The following is a 20,975-nucleotide window of genomic DNA, read 5'->3' as shown; positions in this document are numbered from 1 at the left end:
AGTCAGGACATCTGCTAGCTCACCAGTGCAGGTTCTGAGCACACGTCCCGGGATGTTATCTGGGCCTCCCGCTTTCCGTGGGTTGACCCTGGTTAGGGCCCTGCCTGTGTCTGCTGCGTTGATCGTGGGGCTGGCCTGATAGATGGTAGAGAAGGACCAGCCCATCCTCTGGTTGTCTGGTTTGGTGCTTTAAAGCGTGCAAAGAAGTTGTTGAGCCTGCCTGGAAGAGAAGCATCATCGTCGTTGACCCCCTGCCTGGACTTGTAATCCGTCAGCACTTGGACTCCCTGCCACATCCACCTGGTGTTTCCTGTGTCACAGAGGTGTCCCTGGATTTTCTCTGCATAGGTGCCTTTTGCAGCCTTGATTCCCTTTGAGAGCGCAGATCTGGCTGAGCAGTCATATCCCCTGCCCTGAATGCTGCATCTCGGGCTGTCAGCAGCGAGCGCACCTCTGTAGTGATCCTGGGTTTTTGGTTGCCACGTGCAGTGAAGGTCTTAATTACAGTGACATCCTCTGTGCACTTTGCAATGTAGCTGATTACCGCCTCAGCATACTCTTCAATGTCTATCTGATCTCCCTGCAAGGCTACTGTCTTAAAAACCTCCCAGTCGGTGTGCATGAAACAGTCCTGAAGTGCTGAGTCTGCCCCTTCAGGCCAGGTCCTGATTTGTTTTTTCACTGGCCTGCTGCGCTTCAGTAGTGGTTTGTAAGCAGGCACCAGTATAACAGATAGATGATCAGAACGGCCGAGGTGGGGGTGGGGCATTGCCTTTTATGCATCTGGGGAGTTTGTATACACCGGGTCCAGCATGTTCTCTCCTCTGGTCAAGTCCACAACTTGCTTGAACTTGGGGAAAACAGCCTTTAAACTGGTGTGGTTAAAATCCCCTGTCCATTTTAGCTATGGTGGTGCGTGCCGAAAAAGTTGAGACGGAGTCAATTTTTTTGAGAAACGCAGCCTGACGTCATACCAATCAGATAAGCTGGTGATCAGACTGATCTGTGGATGCCGATGATCGATGTAGGACCAGCATGTTTAACCTACTGTGGCAGGAACATGAACGGAGATCATAAACAGAGTAGAACAGGTCAGTAGCAGGGCATGTTATTTAGCATGGAGAACACAACAGACATTTCTCTGTGTAGCGTCAAGTTTCACTTTCACTTCGGTTTGGTCTTGTCCCCCAGTTTAAAACAAACAGTAATGATAGCGGTGAATTTACTGTTATTTCTAATCCGTAGATGAGAACAAACAATCACTAGTAGGTCCTGCATGCCAGTAGCATAACAACATAGCAGCTTCGTCTTTCGGCAAACTGATCAGCAGGGGGTTACCAACATGTCACACACATGGACCATGGAGTGACACTCCCACAAAGCTGCACTGTCTGCTTGCTATGGACGTATAGCATATGCCTCCACAGGACATGGCAGGACATCTTCTCACATACACCGATCAGCCACAACATTAAAACCACTGACGGGTGACGTGAATAACATTGATCATCTCATCACAATGCGATGTTCTGCCGGGAAACCTTGGGTGCTGGCATTCATGTGAATGCCACTTGACACGCACCACCCATCCAAACACTTTTGTGGACCAAGTACACCCCCTCATCACAACAACACTACCTGATGGCAGTGGCCCCCCAGCAGGACAATGTGCCCTGACACACCGCAAACACTGCTCAGGAACAGCTCGAGGAACGCAATAAAGGGCCCAAGGTGTTGACCCGGCCTCCAAATTCCTCAGATCCCAATCTGATCGAGCATCTGTAAGACATGCTGGAGCAGGTCTGATCCATGGAGGCCCCGCTCCCCAACATACAGGACCCAGAGGATCCACTATAACACCCTGGTGCCAGACATCACAGGACACCCTCAGAGGTCTTAAGTCCATGTCTCGACAGGTCAGAGGCTGCACAAGGGGAACCTTCAACATATTAGGCAGGTGGTCATAATGTGCCTGATCGGTGTGTATATATATATATATATATATACAGTATAAATATATGTATATATATATGTATATATATACATATATATATATATATATATATATATATATATATATATACATATAGACACACACACACATCTAATATGCGGTGACATATTAGTGTGTATGTATGTATGTATGTATGTATGTATGTATATATATATATATACACATATATATGTATATATATATATATATATATATATATATATATGTATATGTATATCTATATATGTATATGTATATATATATATATATATATATATATATGTATATATATATATATACAGTATATATATATATATACAGTATATATATGTATATGTATGTGTGTATATATATATATATATATATACATATGGCTTTCCTTTGAATGTACATTAGATCTGTCCAGTTTATTTTCCAACTCGCCCCAAATTTGCTCGATGGGGTTGAGGTCCGGATGTTCCAGCAGATTCCTTCTGTCGCAGGTAGTTCCGGCAATAGTTAGAAGAATGTTTAGGGTCATTGTCCTCTTGAAAAATAAATCCAGGCCCAATAAGATGACTCCCAGATGGTACTCCGTGCCTCACCAGAATGTTGTGGTATACTTTCTTATCCATGATGCCATCAATTTTCACCAAGTCACCTTTTCCTGAGGCTGAAATGGCACCCCACACCATAATACTACCCCCTCCGTGTTTAACTGTTGGCAAGAGACATTCATTTTATACCTCTCCCCCTCCCTCCGTCGAACATACACTCTTGCCAAACTGTTCAAACTTGGACCCATCAGTCCACAACACTTTATACCAACCTTACTTTGTCCATTTCTTGTGTTCTTTTGCTCTTTAGCTCCTTCTTCACCTTAGGCATGTTCAAAGAGCAACATGTGCTTCAAGACTACTTCTAGAGGCTTTGAATTTATACCAATTGGTGGTGTGGCCTCAGTGACAAAACCCTTATGTTACCAATCACTTAATGAGCAGGATAGGCCTTGTACATTCAATAGAATCACACAGCTGTGTCCTAAGACTCTTGCATCACCATCAATTTAACCACAATCACACCTAACAATGATTACAGAAGAAATTTGGCTTCTTCTGTGAAGGAACATGATTGTGTGACATTGACAGTGAAATAGGCCTAGCTTGTTTTTTGTAAGGAAAATGACCTAAATCACCTTATGATGGCACTATTCTATGGTTTATAGAGCATAATGATGACTTTGTAGATATTTCATTCGTTTTATGGGTATTTTAATGGCCAATTCAACAAAAACAACTGAAACCTCTTAAATATGCCAGGTGTTCTAATAATTTTGTCCACCACTGTTTATATACATATGTCACCGCATATTAGATGTTTTGCTGTGAATTTGAATGACATCTGCTGTGAAGAGTGCAAACTGCAGTTACAAAAAAGAGTCACTAAATGGCAGGTACCCTCTACTCTCTTCTTTTATTTACAGTTAGTTTCCAATTGACTGGTGAAACAAGTTATTGTTACATTTATATTGTTAATAAATTATTTAAATTTGACAATAAGGCCTTAGTGTGGTACATTGCAAACAAATAATAGAGATTAGATCACTCATGACACCATGTAAACTATCTTTTGAAATAAGAATTAAAAAATTAAAAGTGTTATCATGGCATAAAACCAATGATCCTAGACTAGACTAGTCTAAAAATGGCATACCCATTTGTTCTTCAAGAAAAAATAAAAATAAAGAACGAGAATTGAGTTGAATCGTTCCCTTAATATCGAAAATTAACTTGAATCGAAGATTTGGAGAGTTGTGACACTACTACTTATCACGCAGGAACAATTACATCAAGCTATTAGCTCCTTTGAGAAAGGTAAAAGCCCAGGGGCTGATGGCATTCCTGTGGATTCCTTTACTTAACACCTTTAATTGTGAAGGAAGAAAATGAAGGAAAACTTACAGAAATGCAACAGGAAGGGTTAATCTCACTGCTGTTAAAACGAGACTAGTCTAAGGATCCAACTACACTAAAGAATTGGAGGCCAATTACACTACAATGTAATAATGCTAAGATACTAGCTAAGTGCCTGGCAAACAGACTTAAAATGAATTTGCCTCATTGAACTTTTACCCTAATACACTATTTGATGTCATACATTTTTATTGTGTTTGTTTGTTTGTTTGTTTAGTCTTATGTTTTTGTTTTGCTTGTGTTGCGTCTTTGTTTTTTTTTCTTCTTTCCTAAAATGTATTGTATTCAGCTTCTGTAGATGCGCTTATTGGATCTCTTAGACTTAATTAATCAAAATTAACGGTTTTATTGACAGCCCTACTTTTGACATATAACATAAGTAATTTATTATAATTAACATAAGAAACTAAACAATAAACAGTTAAATAAGGTGTGTATGTCAGTGGCATCAGTGGTGTAAATGTGGATGTGTGGAGAGATGGTGTGGTGTAGGTGTTGGTGGAGCTAAACAATAGTTTAAACACAACAAGAAAAGGTGCGGGTGATGGAAGAAAAGCAAGAGAGCAGCCCAGTTAAAGGTCAGACTTTTATATCCCCCCAGAGCACTGAAACCAGGTGCTCCAGATCAGGCTGCTACTGCAACCACCCTCCTCTGGTACCCTCAGAGAGAGAGAGACAGGGAAAAGGGTTACAATGACCAACCTGCACAAACACTCAACCAATATCAGGGGCCGTCACACAGTCTATGAAACTATCAGTAGCTCTCTGTTAATGTTTGCACATGTTCATAATGTTTATGGCAACACCCGTGTCAGATCATATCAGCAGCTAGCCGTGTGTGTGTGTTCTTGTCTATAATATTTAGGGAGGATTGTATGAATTGCTCAAAGTGTTTAAGTGAGTGTGTCTATAATATCACTATAGGTCCCGTCCAGTCAGGGATGTACTCAATAGCTGCCGATGAGGCTGTCAACACTAATCAGCAGTTCACACTCCTTTCGTTCTCATTACTGCTAATGAGCCAATGCAATGAACCCAGCAAGGGGCCGCTGACTCAGCCAATTAGAGTGCTGTTTGTTCAAATAAACACAGGCATGGTGGGATTATATGGAGGGAGTGAAAGCAGAGGCTGTAGGCATATGAAACATGGCCTCAGATATGGGCTCTATAGAAAAAGGAATTAACTGTAATTTGATCATTTGATCGCCTCCGTTGCACAGATGATTGTTAATATTTAAGACAGATTGGTCATGGCTGCTGAACGTGCATGTATCAGTGTCTACCACTGTGTGTGTGTGTGTGTGTGTGTGTCTGGTCTGTGTGTATGTGTGTGTGTGTGTGTCTGTGTGTGTGTGGCAAAGTCAGAATGGCACATACTACCATTCATAATGCAGCCATGCTGCTGGAAGCGATTACACTGTGAATGCACTCATATCGCTCCCTCCCTTTTTTAAGACTGAGGTGTAGAAGCCTAGACCTGAAACATGAGGCAATTGTGATGTATCTTAAATCTCCATGGCAGACATTAAATGACAGCTTCTATGTTAAACATGGTGAAAGTGCTTATACTGTGTATGCAATCCAAGAGCTTGCAGTGTTTTGAGGAAATCGGTCATAAGCAGATTGCCTGCCCCAGGAGGGAGAAAGATCAAGTCAAGTCAAGTCAAATTTATTTATATAGCACATTTCCTATGAGGAGCGTAAACTCAATGTGCTTCAAAGATAAAAACAAAGATACATTGTATAACATAAAATAGCATATAGGATAAGAAAATATTACATGTATAAAAAGAAACATTTAGGACATTATAAAAACACACAAGAATCTATTATTATCATCATTTAAAAAGGGCGATAATAATAATAATAACAACAACAATAATAATAATAACAATTCTTAAAGCAAAGGAGAAAGACAGCAATAAAACACACGCTTTAAACATAACTAAAAGTTTGCGAAAAAAGATATGTTTTTAGTTTTCTTTTAAAAGAGGACAATGTTGTAGCAGACCGTAGTTCATGTGGAAGAGAATTCCAGAGAGTAGGACCATAGTGGCTGAAAGCGGCATGAGCTGATTTGGAGTTGATTCTAGGTATAGTGAGGAGATCTTTATTTGATGATCTAAGGGATCTGGTGTGTATTCAGTGAGCATGTCAGCAACATAGGATGGAGCTAAGCCATTACAACATTTAAAAACAATAAGAAGTATTTTAAAATCAATTCTTTGTTTTATTGGGAGCCAATGAAGAGATGATAAAACAGAGTGATGTGCTCAAACTTTTTGGTTTTTGTTAGTACTCTGGCTGCAGCATTGTGAATAAGCTGGAGTTTATTTAATGTCTGTTTTTTCAGTCCAGCAAAAAGAGCATTGCAGTAGTCCAGTCTACTGGAAATAAAAGCATGAACCAGCTTTTCAGAGTCTGACTTTTGATATGTTTCTAAGATGATAAAAAGCAGTCTTAGAAATATTAGAGATATGCCTTTGGAAGGTAAAATCAGATTCTAAAATCACACCCAAGTTTTTGACACGCTCACATGGTTTTACAGACAGGGGAGTTAACAGGGATTGAATATTTTGCCTCAGAGCCTTAGGACCTACCAAAAGAATGTTTTGTCCTCATTAAGTTGTAAAAAAATTTTGACCATCCAGAGTCTGATTACTGCGATGCACTGGATGAGATCATTCACTGGGTTTAGATTATTGATAGAAACAGAAATGTATAACTGTGTGTCGTCGGCATATGATTGATATGAAATATTATGTTGCAACAACAAAGGACTGAGAATTGACCCCTGAGGGACTACATATGAAATGCCAACCTCATCAGATTCACAATTACCAATAGACACAGAGAAGGATCTTCCAGTAAGATATGAAGAAAACCAGTTAAGAACTGAGCCTTTAAGGCCTTAACAGTGTTCAAGGCGCTGAAGAAGAATTGCATGATCGACAGTATCAAAAGCTGCACTGAGGTCAAGAAGTACTAGAATAGAAACTTCATGATTGTCTGTACTAATTTTAAGATCATTAAGAACTCTGATCAGTTTCGGTACTGTGGTTAACTCCAAAACCGGACTGGTAAACATCAAACAAATTTTGGTTTGACAGATACCTATATAATTGTTGGTGAACAACCTTTTCAAGAATTTTCCCCAAAAATGGAAGGTTTGATATTGGTCTGTAATTCTTGAAAACAAGTGGATCAACATTACTCTTTTTTAACAGTGGTGTTACAATAGCATGTTTGAGACATGAGGGGAAGATTCCAGAATGTAGGGAGGCGTTAACAATCTCAAGGACGTCCTCTATCAAACAGCCAAAAACATTTTTGAACAATTTTGTAGGCATTACATCAAGAGAACGTGTTGCAGATCTGAGCTGCAGCACCACATCTTGTAGCTCACTAGACTGAATCAGTGCGAAGCTGGAAAGAGTGCTGGCAATGCTGTGTTGGGTGAAAAGAAAGTGGTCACACCAATCAGTAGAGGAAGCCAGAATTTTATTTCTAATATTGGAAATTTTGTAGTTAAAGTATGTGGCAAATTCATTACATTTCTCTGAAGAGTGGAGCTCAGCAGGAATGGATCTAAGCGGATTAACCAGTTTGTCAATAGTACTAAACAGCACTTTGGAATTATGTAAATTTTCAGTAATAATTTGAGAGAAATAATGTTGTCTAGCTATTTTAATTTCTTTGTTATATTTACTAAGCAGGTCCTTATAGATACTATAATCAACCTGCAATTTGGTCTTACGCCATTTGCGTTCAGATTTGCGGCAGGTACTTTTTAGTGCCCTCACTCTTTCCATATTCCTCCAAGGTGCTTTTATTTTACCAGAAATTAGTTTAGTTTTTATAGGTGCAATATCATCCATAATTTGTGTCACTGAATTTTTAAAATTATTGACCAAATTGTCACATAAGGATAGAGAGGACAAATTAAAACCAGACAAATTAAAACCAGACTGTGACCTACTACACCTAACAGAGTTTGTATATCTAGCAATAAACCTGTCAGATGTCTCTGCACAAATGGCCCGTCTTTTGACTAGTTTTAAACCAGGTCAATCAATCAACAGAGCGACATTAAAGAAAATACAAAAGTGATCTGAAATGCCAACATCTAGTATGCACTTAAGGGTTAAGTCAAGGTCTTTAGAAATAACCAGGTCAAGAGTATGACCATGATTATGTGTCGGCTCGGTAGTGTGCTGCATAAGTCCAAAGGCTGATTATGTGTCGGTGAACTGGTGGGCAAAACAATCAGTAGCATTATCAATATGAATATTAAAATCCCCAGAAATAAGGATTGAGTCATATTCAACAGTAATTTTAGATAAAAGCTCACCAAATTCAGATAAAAAGCCTTTTTTGAGTCTTGGAGGGCGGTAAACTGTGAGAACTAGACATGGATATACCGATCTAATTATTATAGCTAAATATTCAAATGTAGAATAGAAACCAAATGAGATGTTTTTACATGATAACATATCTGAAAAATTAGCAGCAACACCACCACCTTTCTTGTTAGATCTGGAACAGTGTGAAAATGAAAAATTAGATGGTGAAGCTTCAATCAGCTCCTTACTACCAGTCTCATCAAGCCAGGTCTCAGTGAGGAGAATACAATCAAGTTGATGTGATTTTATAATATCATTAACAATGAAGGTTTTATTGCTAAGGGATCTAACATTGCCGAGTGAGTAGGAGTGTCAGTTAAGGCAGATTCTGGCCTAGGATGGCTGCAGTTATTCACTGACAGTGTTTGAGGGTCAAAGCACACAGTGGCAGGACTCATGCTCTTAAGACTTGCTGTGTTATTTTGAGAAACAGAGGCCTGGATCGAGTCTTGCTGTGGTGCATATCAGAAAGAAAATGCTATAAACTGAGTAAAATTAGTGGTCAACTGATTTGTGCTCTTTCTGTTAGTTTGAGATGAAGTCATATCCTGCTGCAGAGCAAAAGTTTTTTAACCAGTGATGGAGACTGAAAAGTCGACTAAATCGTTCTGAGTTTTTGGAGAGAGTTGGAATGGGGCTGGACAACAGACAACATTTTCCCAGACTCTCAATTGTGTAGCACAGGGACTCCAGGTCTGCATGCAATTTGCTGGAATTTCTAGCCATGACGTCATTCGTTCCCACGTGTGCTAAAACAATATTAACAGTGGGATGTAGGTCAATGAGCGTTGGAATGAGTTCGATTAAATCGACTACCTTTCCACCGAAGAGACAATAGGTAATAGCACCCGGGAGAGTCAAATACCTAACGATAGAGTCACCTACTATCAAATCTCCAGATTGCTGCTTACCGCACTGTTGCTGTAGACGGCTAGTTTCGGTGGAAGCTGACAATCCGCACTAGCTAGGCTAGCCGGGTTAGCATCGGCGTCGGTCGCGCTCAGCAGATTCATCGGTGCAGCCCCCTGGTTGGAGGGACCATTGCAGGGCTGGGACTGTAGACCTGTCGGGGTGCAGGGCTGGGACTGTAGACCTGCCGTGGTGGCCGGAGCTCTGGATGTCGGAGCAGGAGCTCTGGATGTCGGAGCAGGAGCTCCATCACTGCCCTCCGGTGACAATGTACACACTCGGGGGCGCTTGTCAGATGGAGAGACAGCACCGTTGCTAGTGTTGCTGTCAGAAGATCTCAGATGCAACAGTGATGCTGCAGGTCAGTCTTCTGATGGAGCTTGGGAGCCAGAAGTGAGGGAAGGAAAGGTGAGTGGGCAGTCTGCAACAGGAGACAAGGAGGATCAGGGGGAGCAGGCAGAGGCTCTGCGGAGGCATGGGCTGGGACCCACTGGAGGCCGGCGAGGATGAGCCGGAGGAGGAGAACAACTGGCAGATGTCGACCGGGCTGTCGACTGAGAACCTGGCAGATGTCGACTGGAGCGTCGATGTAGAAACACTGGCAGGTCCTGGAGCTGACAGGAGGCTAGCTGGCTGATGGCTAACTAGCACCGGAGCTGACAAGAGGCTAACAGGTGGGTGGCTGGCAGCTAAATGGGAAGCACTGCCCTGCAACTCATCTATAAGCCCCTTCAGACTCTTTGCCTCAGATACAATTCCCGCAGTACCCTGAACCCCTCAATGAGGGCCTATCAAACAGTTCCTTCTCAAAATCGAAGAAGGCCTGAAGCGTATCCACAATTTTTATCCTGCCGCCCTGACAAGCAGACCATGTGTCTTGAATGCCCACAAGTGTGCAAATGTCTGCTGGGTCCATATTTATGGTCAGTTTGTTCTGTTACACTTTGTTAGACGAGGTGAGGACCCAAACGCAGACAACAGAGGAGGCAGGAAAAAAGGGCTACCAAAAGTAAGCTTTAATTAAATAAAGCTGAAAATACAAAACACAAGAAATCTAGACAAACCAAAAATGAGTCACAAAGAAAACTTAAACAAAGTCCAACAGAAAATCAAATCAAATGAAAAATCGAGGAGTCAAAATCCAAACATACCACTAAGGAGACACTAGAGGAAACACTGGAGAAGAAATGCTGGGAGGGCATGAGGGCATAATGTCAAAATAAAACAGGAAACACAAGAAAAAGATACTGACTCATGCACAGAGGATACTGTATGACTGCAGTCACTGCTGGTTGGCCCCTGCTTGGCGGCTTCTCAGGAAAGCTGGAAGACTTGGCCTGGATAAACAACTTTTTCTGTTGAAACCTGAAGCTGACCTGACTGGGCTTACACCTTTTTTATAGCTCAGTGGTTGATGCCTGGCAGATGCTGAAAGTTACACGGACTCCTGACCCCAGTCAGGGAATGTGGCTCTTTGAGGGCCACTTTTTTATAATGACTTCCTTGCAAACACCACTCTTTTCTCCACTACATTAAGGACTATGTTTGTTGAGGCTGGTGTCATTAAACCAGGCCATCTCACAAAAGAATCCATGGAAACACTTGGTGGTATCACTGACATCAAATCCTCTAGAGTGCTGAGGATTGTGGAGGAAGTCTGGCAGTCCCTGTCTGTGCCACTAAGAGTGCTTGCTGAGAATCAGGCTCTGGTTTACCAATGGAACGATAACAAGTAAGTTTTTCCCTCCCTGATTGTTAGTCCTGCTGTTGAGGAGTGGCGAGAGGAGAGTGGAAGGCTTCTTTATCTGTAAAAACAAAACTGACAAGCAAACCAATAGACATACATGTAAAAGAAACCCCCGCCAAGGTCTCCTTCCTCATTAATCAACCCCACCCTCCCCTGGAGTGCACTCTAACTCTGGTCTCGGTTCTTTTCCCTTTCTAGATGAGAGAGTAGTGGCTGCCAGACTTTCTGAAAGTCCCTGAGTTTGTCTTTCAGAATAAATCTAATTCTCTCCAAGTGGAGAATGTCTGTCAGTTCTGTCAGTGATTGCTTGAAGGAGGGAACCTCTTTTGCTTTCCAAAAAAAGTAAGATAGGTTTTTTTGCGGTTATGACACCATGTGCCAGGAGATGTTGTTGTGCAATGCTGAATTCCATTAATAGTTCAGATATTCCCACAATTATTAAGACAGGGTCCGGCTCCATCCGGACCTCCAAGATCATAGAAAGAAACTGGAATATGTCACACCAGTACTCTTGTAATTTGGGACATAAAGCATAGCTATGTACTAAAGTGCCATCCATAGAGTCACATTTCTCACACAGAGGTGAGACCTCTGGAAATATTTTATGCAATTTCGTCTTTGAATAATGCAGTCTGTGTATAATTTCAAATTGCATTAAACAATATCTGGCATTAATGGAACAGTCATGTACTGTATGTACTCTAGACTCTCCTCCAAAACATTTGGGAGTATTGAAATACCCAGTTCCTTTTCCCACTCTTCCTTGATCCTGTTCATGTTTGGAATATGCAGGCTTTGTAATGTCTCATATTGTTAAGAGATTATGTAGCGTGATTTGGCAAAGAGTTTAATGGAATTTTCTAGCTTGTCAGGCTTTGCCTTCTTAAAGTTAGGAAGGTGTGCTCTAACATAATCTCTAATCTGAAGATATTTGAAGAAATGGTTCTTTGGCAAGTTATATCTCTCCTGTAGTTGTTGAAAAGATGCAAACCTCTCTCCTATATGTAGGTTACCAATATCGCATATCCCCAATTGCTTCCAGATGTTAAAGGTCCCATCCAAAGTGGAAGGGGTGAAATTGGGGTTTGCTGCTATAGGCAATAAAAAAGACTCAGCATTGAGCTTGAAATGTTTTCTCAGTTGATTCCATATCCTTCTTGTGTCATAAATGATGGGGTTATGTTTAAAGCATGTTCTATTGACTGGAACAGGTGATAGCAGAACTGCCCTAATGGAGTATGGTAGGCAATCCTCATGTTCCATCTCTAGCCCGTCATGAGGCAATTGGGAGTCATTAAGCCAGTGTGCAACAGTGGGTATCCCAGCGGCCTAGTAATACAGTTTATACTGTTAGGTAGTGCAAGCCCCCCATTAGTTTTATGCTTGCAAAAATGGTCTTTTTTTATTCGGTGAGACTTATAATTCCACACAAAGCAAAGAATGATGGTCTAGTCTAGTTTTCTAAAGAAGGATTTAGTAAGATATATGGACACGTTTTGGAAAAGATAGAGAAGTTGAGGAAGAAAAAACATCTTTATAGCATTGATTCTACCCTATAAGGAGATTGGAAGGGTTTTCCAGACCTGGATATTGTAAGTAAGTATATATAAGTAGGGAAGTTAGCTTTATAAAGGGTGCTATATTTCTTGGTGATTGTTATCCCCAGGTAGGTTAAGTTATCTGATGTTATTTGGAGAGGAAGCTGTTTAAGCCATTCCTGGTCCTCAACTCGCACTGGCAATAGTTCACTTTTGGTCCAGTTTATCTTGTACCCAGAGAAAGTGCCAAATAGTTGAAATACATTAAGTATTGTTGGGATTGTTGTTTTCGGCTGGGTGACATATAAAAAATGTCATCTGCGTACAAAGAGATCTTGTTCATAGAATATTTTGTATTATAGCCAGGAATGTCAGTGTGTAATCTCATAGTTTCGGCAAATGGCTGTATGGCTAAAGTGAATATTAGTGGGCTGAGAGAGCATCCCTTCCTTGTGCCCCTGCCAAGTTGAAATTGAGTAGAAAGAGTCTGATTGGTAAGTACCCTCGCACAGGGGTTGCTGTATAATAATTTAGTCCAGGACGCAAACTTATTGCCAAACTTGAACTTCTGTAAGACTGCAAATAAGTACGGCGTCCAAACTGAGGATGGCAAGATCTTTTCTAGGAAGCCTGGGAGAGTACGAGATGTTAAAAAGATGTCTGAAATTGTGGAAAGAGTTTCTCTTAGGAATAAACCCTGTTTGGTCAGGGTGTACTAGTTTCCCCATAGAAGCGTTAAGTCTTCTGGCCAGTGTCTTGGCCAGAATCTTTTGGTCTGTGTTTAATAATGATATTGGCCTACATGAGCCCACTTCTTCCAAGTCTTTGCCTTTCTTTCGAAGTAAGGTAATAGTGGCCTCTGACAATGTCTGGGGCAGTACACCCTCATCGTATGACTGAGCATATAGTTTACATAAGTAGGGTGCCAGCAGTCCCCCAAACTTCTTATATATCTCATTGGTTAACCCATCAGGGCCTGGGCTTTTGCCATTCTTTAGTGATTTAATAGTCGCTAGTAGTTCCTCACATGTGATGTCTGCATCTAAGGCATCATGATCCGCTTGATTTAGTGTTGGGAGCTCACATATATCTAAGAATGAGTACATTGTTCCAGTTCAGATGTATATAATGTGTATTTATGTATTTTATGTCTCATAAAACTGTCTAAATCTCTCATTAATGTCTTTGGAAGAGGTAAGCATAGTACCTGATCCTGATTAAATTTTATGGATGGTCATTTTCAATTTTTTGTAATTGCCTTGCTAATAAATTATGTGGTTTGTCTCCAAATTCAAAGTATTTCTGTTTCGTAAACATAAAGGCCCTACTAATTTTGTCTGATATTATTTCATTTAGCTGAAATTGAAGTGTGTTTTTCTAAAGAAGGTTGCTGGGAATTTTCCATATCAAGCTGATGGATTTCTTCCTCAAGTTCTAGTTGTTTAGCTATTTTGCGATTTTTGAGAGAGGATTGGAAAGAAATAATGCATCCTCCTCAGAAAATGCTAAATTAGACAGGAATCCCCTGGAGCCTCACCATGCCCCATCTGTCTGACTTATTGAGCAGCTTATTGAGATGTGTGAGTTAAAGGATGTTTGGAGAGGTTTGAACAGGACTGACAGGCCACCTGGAGTCACTCCAGAGACAATCTGCTATCACGGGCCAGACTTGATCGCTTGTTTTAAGCATCATTTTAGTATTTTTTAAAGGTGTCAAATAGTTCCTGTTGGTCTGTCTGATCATTGTCTTGTTCAGTGCTTTTTTCACATTCAGTTTCACAGTGCTTATTGGCATTTTAACACTGGTCTTTTGAATGACAAATCTTTGAGAGAAGCTTTTAATTTTTGGGTTTGGGTTAATTTATGGGTTTCACATCAGAAAAATATATCTGTTTTTTCTTCAGTGCAGCAATGGTGGGATTTTGTAAAGGGTCTAATTAAACAATTTTGTCGGAAGTATACTCGCAATGTCACCAAACACATCGCCAGGTCTCTTACAACACTGTGTGTCAGGCAGAGTGGTCAGCAACACTGGGGCCCCACAGGGGACTGTGCTTTCTCCCTTCCTCTTCACCCTCTACACCACGGACTTCAACTACTGCACAGAGACCTGTCATCTCCAGAAGTTCTCGGATGACTCAGCAATAGTTGGATGTATCAGTGAGGGTGCTGAGGATGAGTACAGGACTACTGTGGACAACTTTGTCACATGGTGTGAGCGGAACCATCTACAGCTCAATGTGACAAAGACCAAGGAACTGGTTGTGGATCTGAGGAGGACCAAGGTGCTGTTGACCTGTTTCCATCCAGGGGGTCAGTGTGGACATTGTGGAGGAACCCCTGAGATTCGCAGATATGCAACCTGTTTCTACAGAGAGCTCTTTAAAAAGGAGTATGAGAAAGATATGGAGCTGGCTGAATTTTTGTATGCTGGACTTCCTCGGGTGGATGCTGACACTAGTTGTGTTTCCACCCACCTTTTCTTATTCGCATTTTCAAAAATTGGGAATAAATACTTCGATGGAAACGCCAGAAATTCGAAAAAAAGGCAGTAAATTCACAAAAAAGTTGTTACGCTTGGAGGGGGTGGATTTGTCAGCGTATCGATAAAAGGAAAATGCGTCGTGGTACGACGTCCCAAAAGTCCTTCACCCGGCAACGTTCCCAAACAAATGGAGAACGACGCCGTCTCCCTCCAGCAAACTCCGACAGCACTCGTAACATTCAAAATCTTCTTTTCCTTCTCCTCTTCAGGAGGGTTTTGTAGGCTGTGAACGCTGACAAAATTGTAGCAAATGTTCTCCCAAGAGCTGACAGGCTCACCAGTAAATTGTCCATGATGTTGAGTGTCAGCTGAGTGTCAACTGTTGTCATGGATACATTCACGCTCTCTTAAGACGTAATCTCATGGCGCACTCCTCCTCTCCCAATAATGAATGGAAACGGGCATAAATTCGCATTTGCTTTTCGCGCATTTTCACAAAATCCATTCTTAAATTCGATACATTTGGATGGAAACCCAGTTACTAACACAGTATTGGATGCAGAACTGTCTCTGGATGAATTCTATACTGCTGTCATGAGTGTGGGAAATGGGAAACCTCCTGGCATCCTCGGACTGCCCGTTAAGTTTTAAAAATCATTTTGGTCAGTGTGCCGTATCGTAGGCAGCTGGACTTGTTTTACCACATTTAACCTCTCATGGTGAAACGTCTTCAACAAACTGAAACAAGTCCAGTTGCCTATGATACAGCATTTAGAATAACCATGACCTGGCTGACTGAGAACCTTCATCAAAATGTTTTGGTCAGTGGTTGGTGGAGATCTGTTGGAGGTGTTTTCCGGAACAGTTTGTGTAAAGGACAGCTGCCACTGAGCTGTAGGAGGGCAGTCATCACTTTGTTGCCGAAGAAAGGAGATCTACAGGATCTGAAGAACTGGAGGCCGGTCTCTTTACTGTGTGGGGACTTTAAGATCCTCTCTAAAGCTCTGGCTTCCAGACTCGGTAATGAGTGAGATCATCCATGTTGACCACACCTACTGTGTGCCTGGCAGGTTAATAAGTGATAATATCACTTTTATTTGACATAGTCTGGATGGAACATCAATATCTATGGCAGACACTGAAAGCTTTTGGGTTCAGCCCAGGTTTCATTGCTAAGATCCAGGTATTGTATCGTGATATTGCAAGTATACAAAAAGTTAATGGTGGTTTGGCTTCACCTTTTGTTGTCCAGAGGGGGGTACGGTAGGGATGCTCTCTTTTTGGGATGTTGTATTCCCTCGCCCTCTGCTACACAAACTCAGGAAAGAACTATCAGGTGTCTGCTTTCCAGGTTGCACATCAGCTGTTAAATTATCACCATATGCAGATGACGTTGTGATTATAGTGAATAAACTGTGATATTAATATTTTAGAAGAAAATGTAGTTTTTTAAAGAATATTCTTCTGATAATATAAATTGGAAAAGAGTGAAGCTGCGCTGGTGGGGAAAAAGTCTTTAGATAACTTGCCTCTACCAGGAGGGCTTACTTGGAGGAAAGGGTGGACAGAGTACTTTGGAGTGTTCTTGGGTGAAGAATCCCTCTTAGAAAAGAACTTGGAGAATACTTTAGGAAAAAATAGAGGGCAGGCTTAAAAAATGAAAGTGGCTTCTTCCAAGCATGCGGGTCATTATTAATCTGGTGTCCTCTTCTTTATGGCACAGACTTGCTTGTGTGGATCCCCCCTCAAAGTTGCTTTCTAGAATTCAAGCTGTCCTGTTTGATTTCTTTTGGGATTAACTGCACTGGATTCCTCAGGCCGTTCTGTTTCTCCCAAAGGGTTATTCAAAGTGTGTGTGCCTGATGCCATTGTTCATGTTGTTGGAGAGCTTATTCGGAAAAGTGGGGGAGATTTTCTCCAAACAAATGTTCATATTTGGTTTTAAATTCAGAAAGTCAGCCAAACACAAAAGTCAACTTATCAATTTAATTTTGGGACAAGCAAAGATGGCTGTTTATGTGAGCAGAAAGAGGAAAATTGATGACTTAGTAGACACTGACACTGTTGTTCAGTAGGATGGTCAAAGCGCGAGTAATGATTGATTTTAATTATTACAGAGATGAAGGACGTCGATCAGTTCAGCCTGATGTGGGCTCATGGTGATGTGTTGTGCTCTGTGTTTTTTACTGAGGAGTTATTGTGATTTTTTATAAATGACAATTTATTTATTGTCTTGTCTGTGTTTCTGAACATGATCGTATTTATTTGTAAATTGTTTTTGGAAGAATGACAGAATAAAGTTATTCTTAAAAATCAATCTCCCTCTGTCTGTCTGTCTGTCTGTCTGTCTCTTTCTCTATATATATCTCTCTCTGTCTGTCTCTCTCTGTCTTCCTCACTTTCTCTGTCTCTCTCTCTCTGTCTCTCTCTTGTTGTTTTTTGTATCTTGTTTATTGTTATGGTTCTATAATATCTTGAATTTTTAGAAAAGTATTGTTAAAATTCTCTCTCTCTCTCTCTCTCTGCAGAGACAGGAGAGCAGGGAGGTGTTGGTGGGAATGTTGTTCCTGGTGTTTCCGTTCATTCCTGCCAGTAACCTTTTCTTCAGGGTGGGATTTGTTGTGGCCGAGAGGGTACTGTACATGCCAAGGTAAGTCAAGTGAATGTGCATGTAGCTGTAATTATATTTTTATTGTGTGTGATTTCTGCTAGTGCTCTTCTATAAAGAATAAGTAGATATAATAATTTTATAATTTTGGTTGGTCTCGGTTTATTAATTACATTTTAAACAAAACTTGAAGGTTTTTGTTCTTTGATCAATTGGTTTATTGCAGTCTCTGAAAATACAAGGAAAAACAGTGAAAGAAAGAAAACACATATACCCATACATATACCTATAATGTCCAACTGATGACATAATGACGACGTAAACTGCTCTGCTGTTTGAGATGCGATGGTTTCATTACTCAAAACATCACCACATACCACACACTGGGGCCTGGGCACTTCCTCTGTCCCGCTCCAGCTGAATCCAAATTTAATGTGACCGGCCTCATATTTTCTAACAGTTTTTTGCTGTTTGCAGCTTGTTGGTGCTGTGGATACTTCAGGGATGCTGTTGTGATCACTGTCATCCACTGCCGTTTCTGCCGTAACATTATTATCCTCCTGATCCAGACTTCTCTTTGGAAGAGATCCTGTTTGGATTCACGACTGCATTGTTTTTAACTCTTAGCTCTTAGCTTCCTCCACTTATGATCTTTTTCTTCACCTTGTAACGGCTTGGCGTGCACGCCACAACCTGACTACATAGCAGGCTGACTGGCGGATCGAACAAAAAAATAGTTTGAGAAAGGCAGATCTACTGGACCTCAGCTCTCCCTACTGGTAAGGGGGAGCGGTGAAGCAGGGGATTCATCTTATAGTGCACAACTAATGCAACCAGTAGGCTAAAGTCAATCACATCACAAATTGCTTCCAAATAAAGCACGTTTCAGTCATAATAAGATAGATAGCTAGCTATTCCCGAGGGGAAATTAGGTTATCAGAGCAGCGGGAAAAAGAAACAATAATGTACTATATACAATATATAAAAAAAACAATAAAATACTATATACACAATAATAAAATAAAAAACTGAGGTATCGAAGAGAAAAGGTAAGTGGAACATAAGGTGCAAGAGGAAAAGGTGCAGTATTTACGGTAATAATAATTTAAAGAGCATTATTTGTGTTTTAAAGTCTGATGGCACCAGGTAGGAATGATTTCCTGTGCCGTTCCTTTAGGCAGCGGGGTTGAATGAGTCTGTTGCTGAAGCTGCTCTTAAGCTTGTCCAGAGTTTTGTGGAGGGGGTGAGAGACATTGTCCATGATTGCCAGCAGTTTTGCCAGCATCCTGTCCTCCACCACCTCCTCCAGGATGACAAGCTTAGAGCCAACAACAGACCCCGCCTTCTTTATGAGTTTGTTCAGTCTGTTGGCGTCCTTCGCTTTGATGCCTGCACCCCAGGACACCACAGCGAAGAAGATGGTGCTCGCAACAACAGACTGATATGTACAATAATATTATGAAGCTGATGGTGAGGTTCGCCCAGGGCGTCATGCAAGCTAGGACCGACACTGTGCGTGTGTGTGCGTGCTTGTGTCCTTAACCACTTGTACACATCAGTATTACTCTCAAGTCAAGAGCCCCTCCACTTTCATTGGAGAGTCTCTACTTTGTTTTTCTGTTCTCAGTTGCTCTCTGTCCTTCTTTTCTCTCATTTAATGTCCATCTCTCCCTCCTTCCCGCTCTCTGCCCATGTCCCCCTCATTAACTCGAATGCTCCATCCCTTCGCTTTTTTTGTTGTCTTCCTATCTCCCCATCTCTCTTCTTCTTTTCACTCTGTCTTTATCTCATTCCCTGCCTCTGTTTCTTTGTCTCTACATCTCCTCTTAAGTCCTCCACTCCAGACTAAATAAGCATCTCTCAGAGATTTTTTTCTTCTTCTCATTTTCCCTCTTACTCGGATTCCATAGGCAGTTTATCCAGTTCAGTTTTGTGATGCGTGTAAATGTTCCCCATGAATCGTGAGATCCTTAGGGTCCATGGGAGACCTTGATTAGGCTTAGAGGGCCCATGGGGTCCACACATACACATTCACACAAATACTGTCACAGTGAATCATCCCTTGGAGCAGGGGAAATCAGCTGGAAGCAGATGCCTTCAGGGGATAGAGCTCAGAGAAATCCCCTGACTTGATCTCATTCAGCACTCATTTAACCTGCTGCATGGCTAATTGCAGTGTAACTGTCAGCAGATGCTCTGAGTTCAGTTCAGCTCTGTTCTCTGACTCCTTCTCCTCTGTATGTATGTATGTATGTATGTATGTATATATATATAACACTTTGAAAGAGGCATGCACAATGCAGCTAAAATGTGTTAAACATTGACTAAATACTTCATTATAAAATAAGTAATCACATGAAGAATTGTCTATATATTAATTAACTGAAGTTTTATGTACAAACATATTAAGGGTGTCACGATTTCGATTTAAAATCAAAATCGATCGAAATTAATTCACAATCTCGAACTTCGCATTAAAAAATAGAATCGTCGATGCTGCCACGCCCCCATGTCACGTCCGGTCAGCTTGCCAAGGGGAAAAAAACACACCCTCTTATGACTCTCCATGGATAAAATACATTATCACACTTTTACAGTCAATTAAGATGTTTATCTTGATTTTACACACTATATATTGTTCAAGTTGAGTCCAGAAATTGATAGATTGAGCACAGTGGTAGAATAAATGAGTTAAGGTTTCTGGTTCCATATTGCAAAAACTGCATTTGTTTTCAATATTTAAAAATTTAGAGAAATACAAATGTGTTGGATATATAGTGTGTAAAATTTTGAATATCAACCACACAGACAGCGTGTGGAGGAAGGGGTGTGTGACGTGTGTCTGGTACCTGCTGCGGTGTGTGTGTGTAGCGAGCGGACCGGGAGAGGAGATGAGGCTTCGTCGATGATGGACCCCAACCCGGGTAAAAAAAAGAGGAAAGGCGGTGCCGAGAGGGAGAGAGAGAAAAAAAGAAAGGCGCTGGAGGATGATGCGGCCAAATGCCTAAAATTGACTAATTTATTCAGGCCCTGGCCTCAGAGCAGTTGGCAGAAGGTACAGAATCATTTCTACAGTAGAGCAACAACATACAACAAGTTGCAGACATATGAACAGCACCAGGCACTGCCATTTGACATAAATGGCTCTCATTTGTAATAATAGCTGTCTTGGCACTACAGCATTATTCTATTAAGCGCTAGTGTTGTTGAATTTTGCTGTCTGTTGCTGACTTGCTGTTATGTATCCCAGCCCAAACATGAAAGCTATGTATTCCAACCTTAGATTTAGGTTGGGGTTCATTAGTATTTCCCGGTATGATAATTAGAGCCTATATAAAAT

General features: G+C 41.1%; 1 protein-coding gene across 1 annotated transcript in view; it reads left to right on the top strand.

The window, feature by feature from the left end:
- tmtc1 (transmembrane O-mannosyltransferase targeting cadherins 1) overlaps positions 1 to 20,975 on the top strand; it is a 281,545-nt gene that overhangs the window by 195,343 nt on the left and 65,227 nt on the right. The window contains exon 8 of the mRNA XM_073481208.1: positions 17,556 to 17,677. Within this exon, the coding sequence (XP_073337309.1) occupies positions 17,556 to 17,677 (122 nt within the window). The remainder of the gene's footprint in view (positions 1 to 17,555; positions 17,678 to 20,975) is intronic.

Source organism: Pagrus major, chromosome 14 (assembly GCF_040436345.1).
Source record: "Pagrus major chromosome 14, Pma_NU_1.0".
In the NCBI taxonomy this organism is placed as follows: Eukaryota; Metazoa; Chordata; class Actinopteri; order Spariformes; family Sparidae; genus Pagrus; species Pagrus major.
Note: the sequence above shows the minus strand (reverse complement) of the source record. Positions and strands in the feature narration are given on the sequence as shown.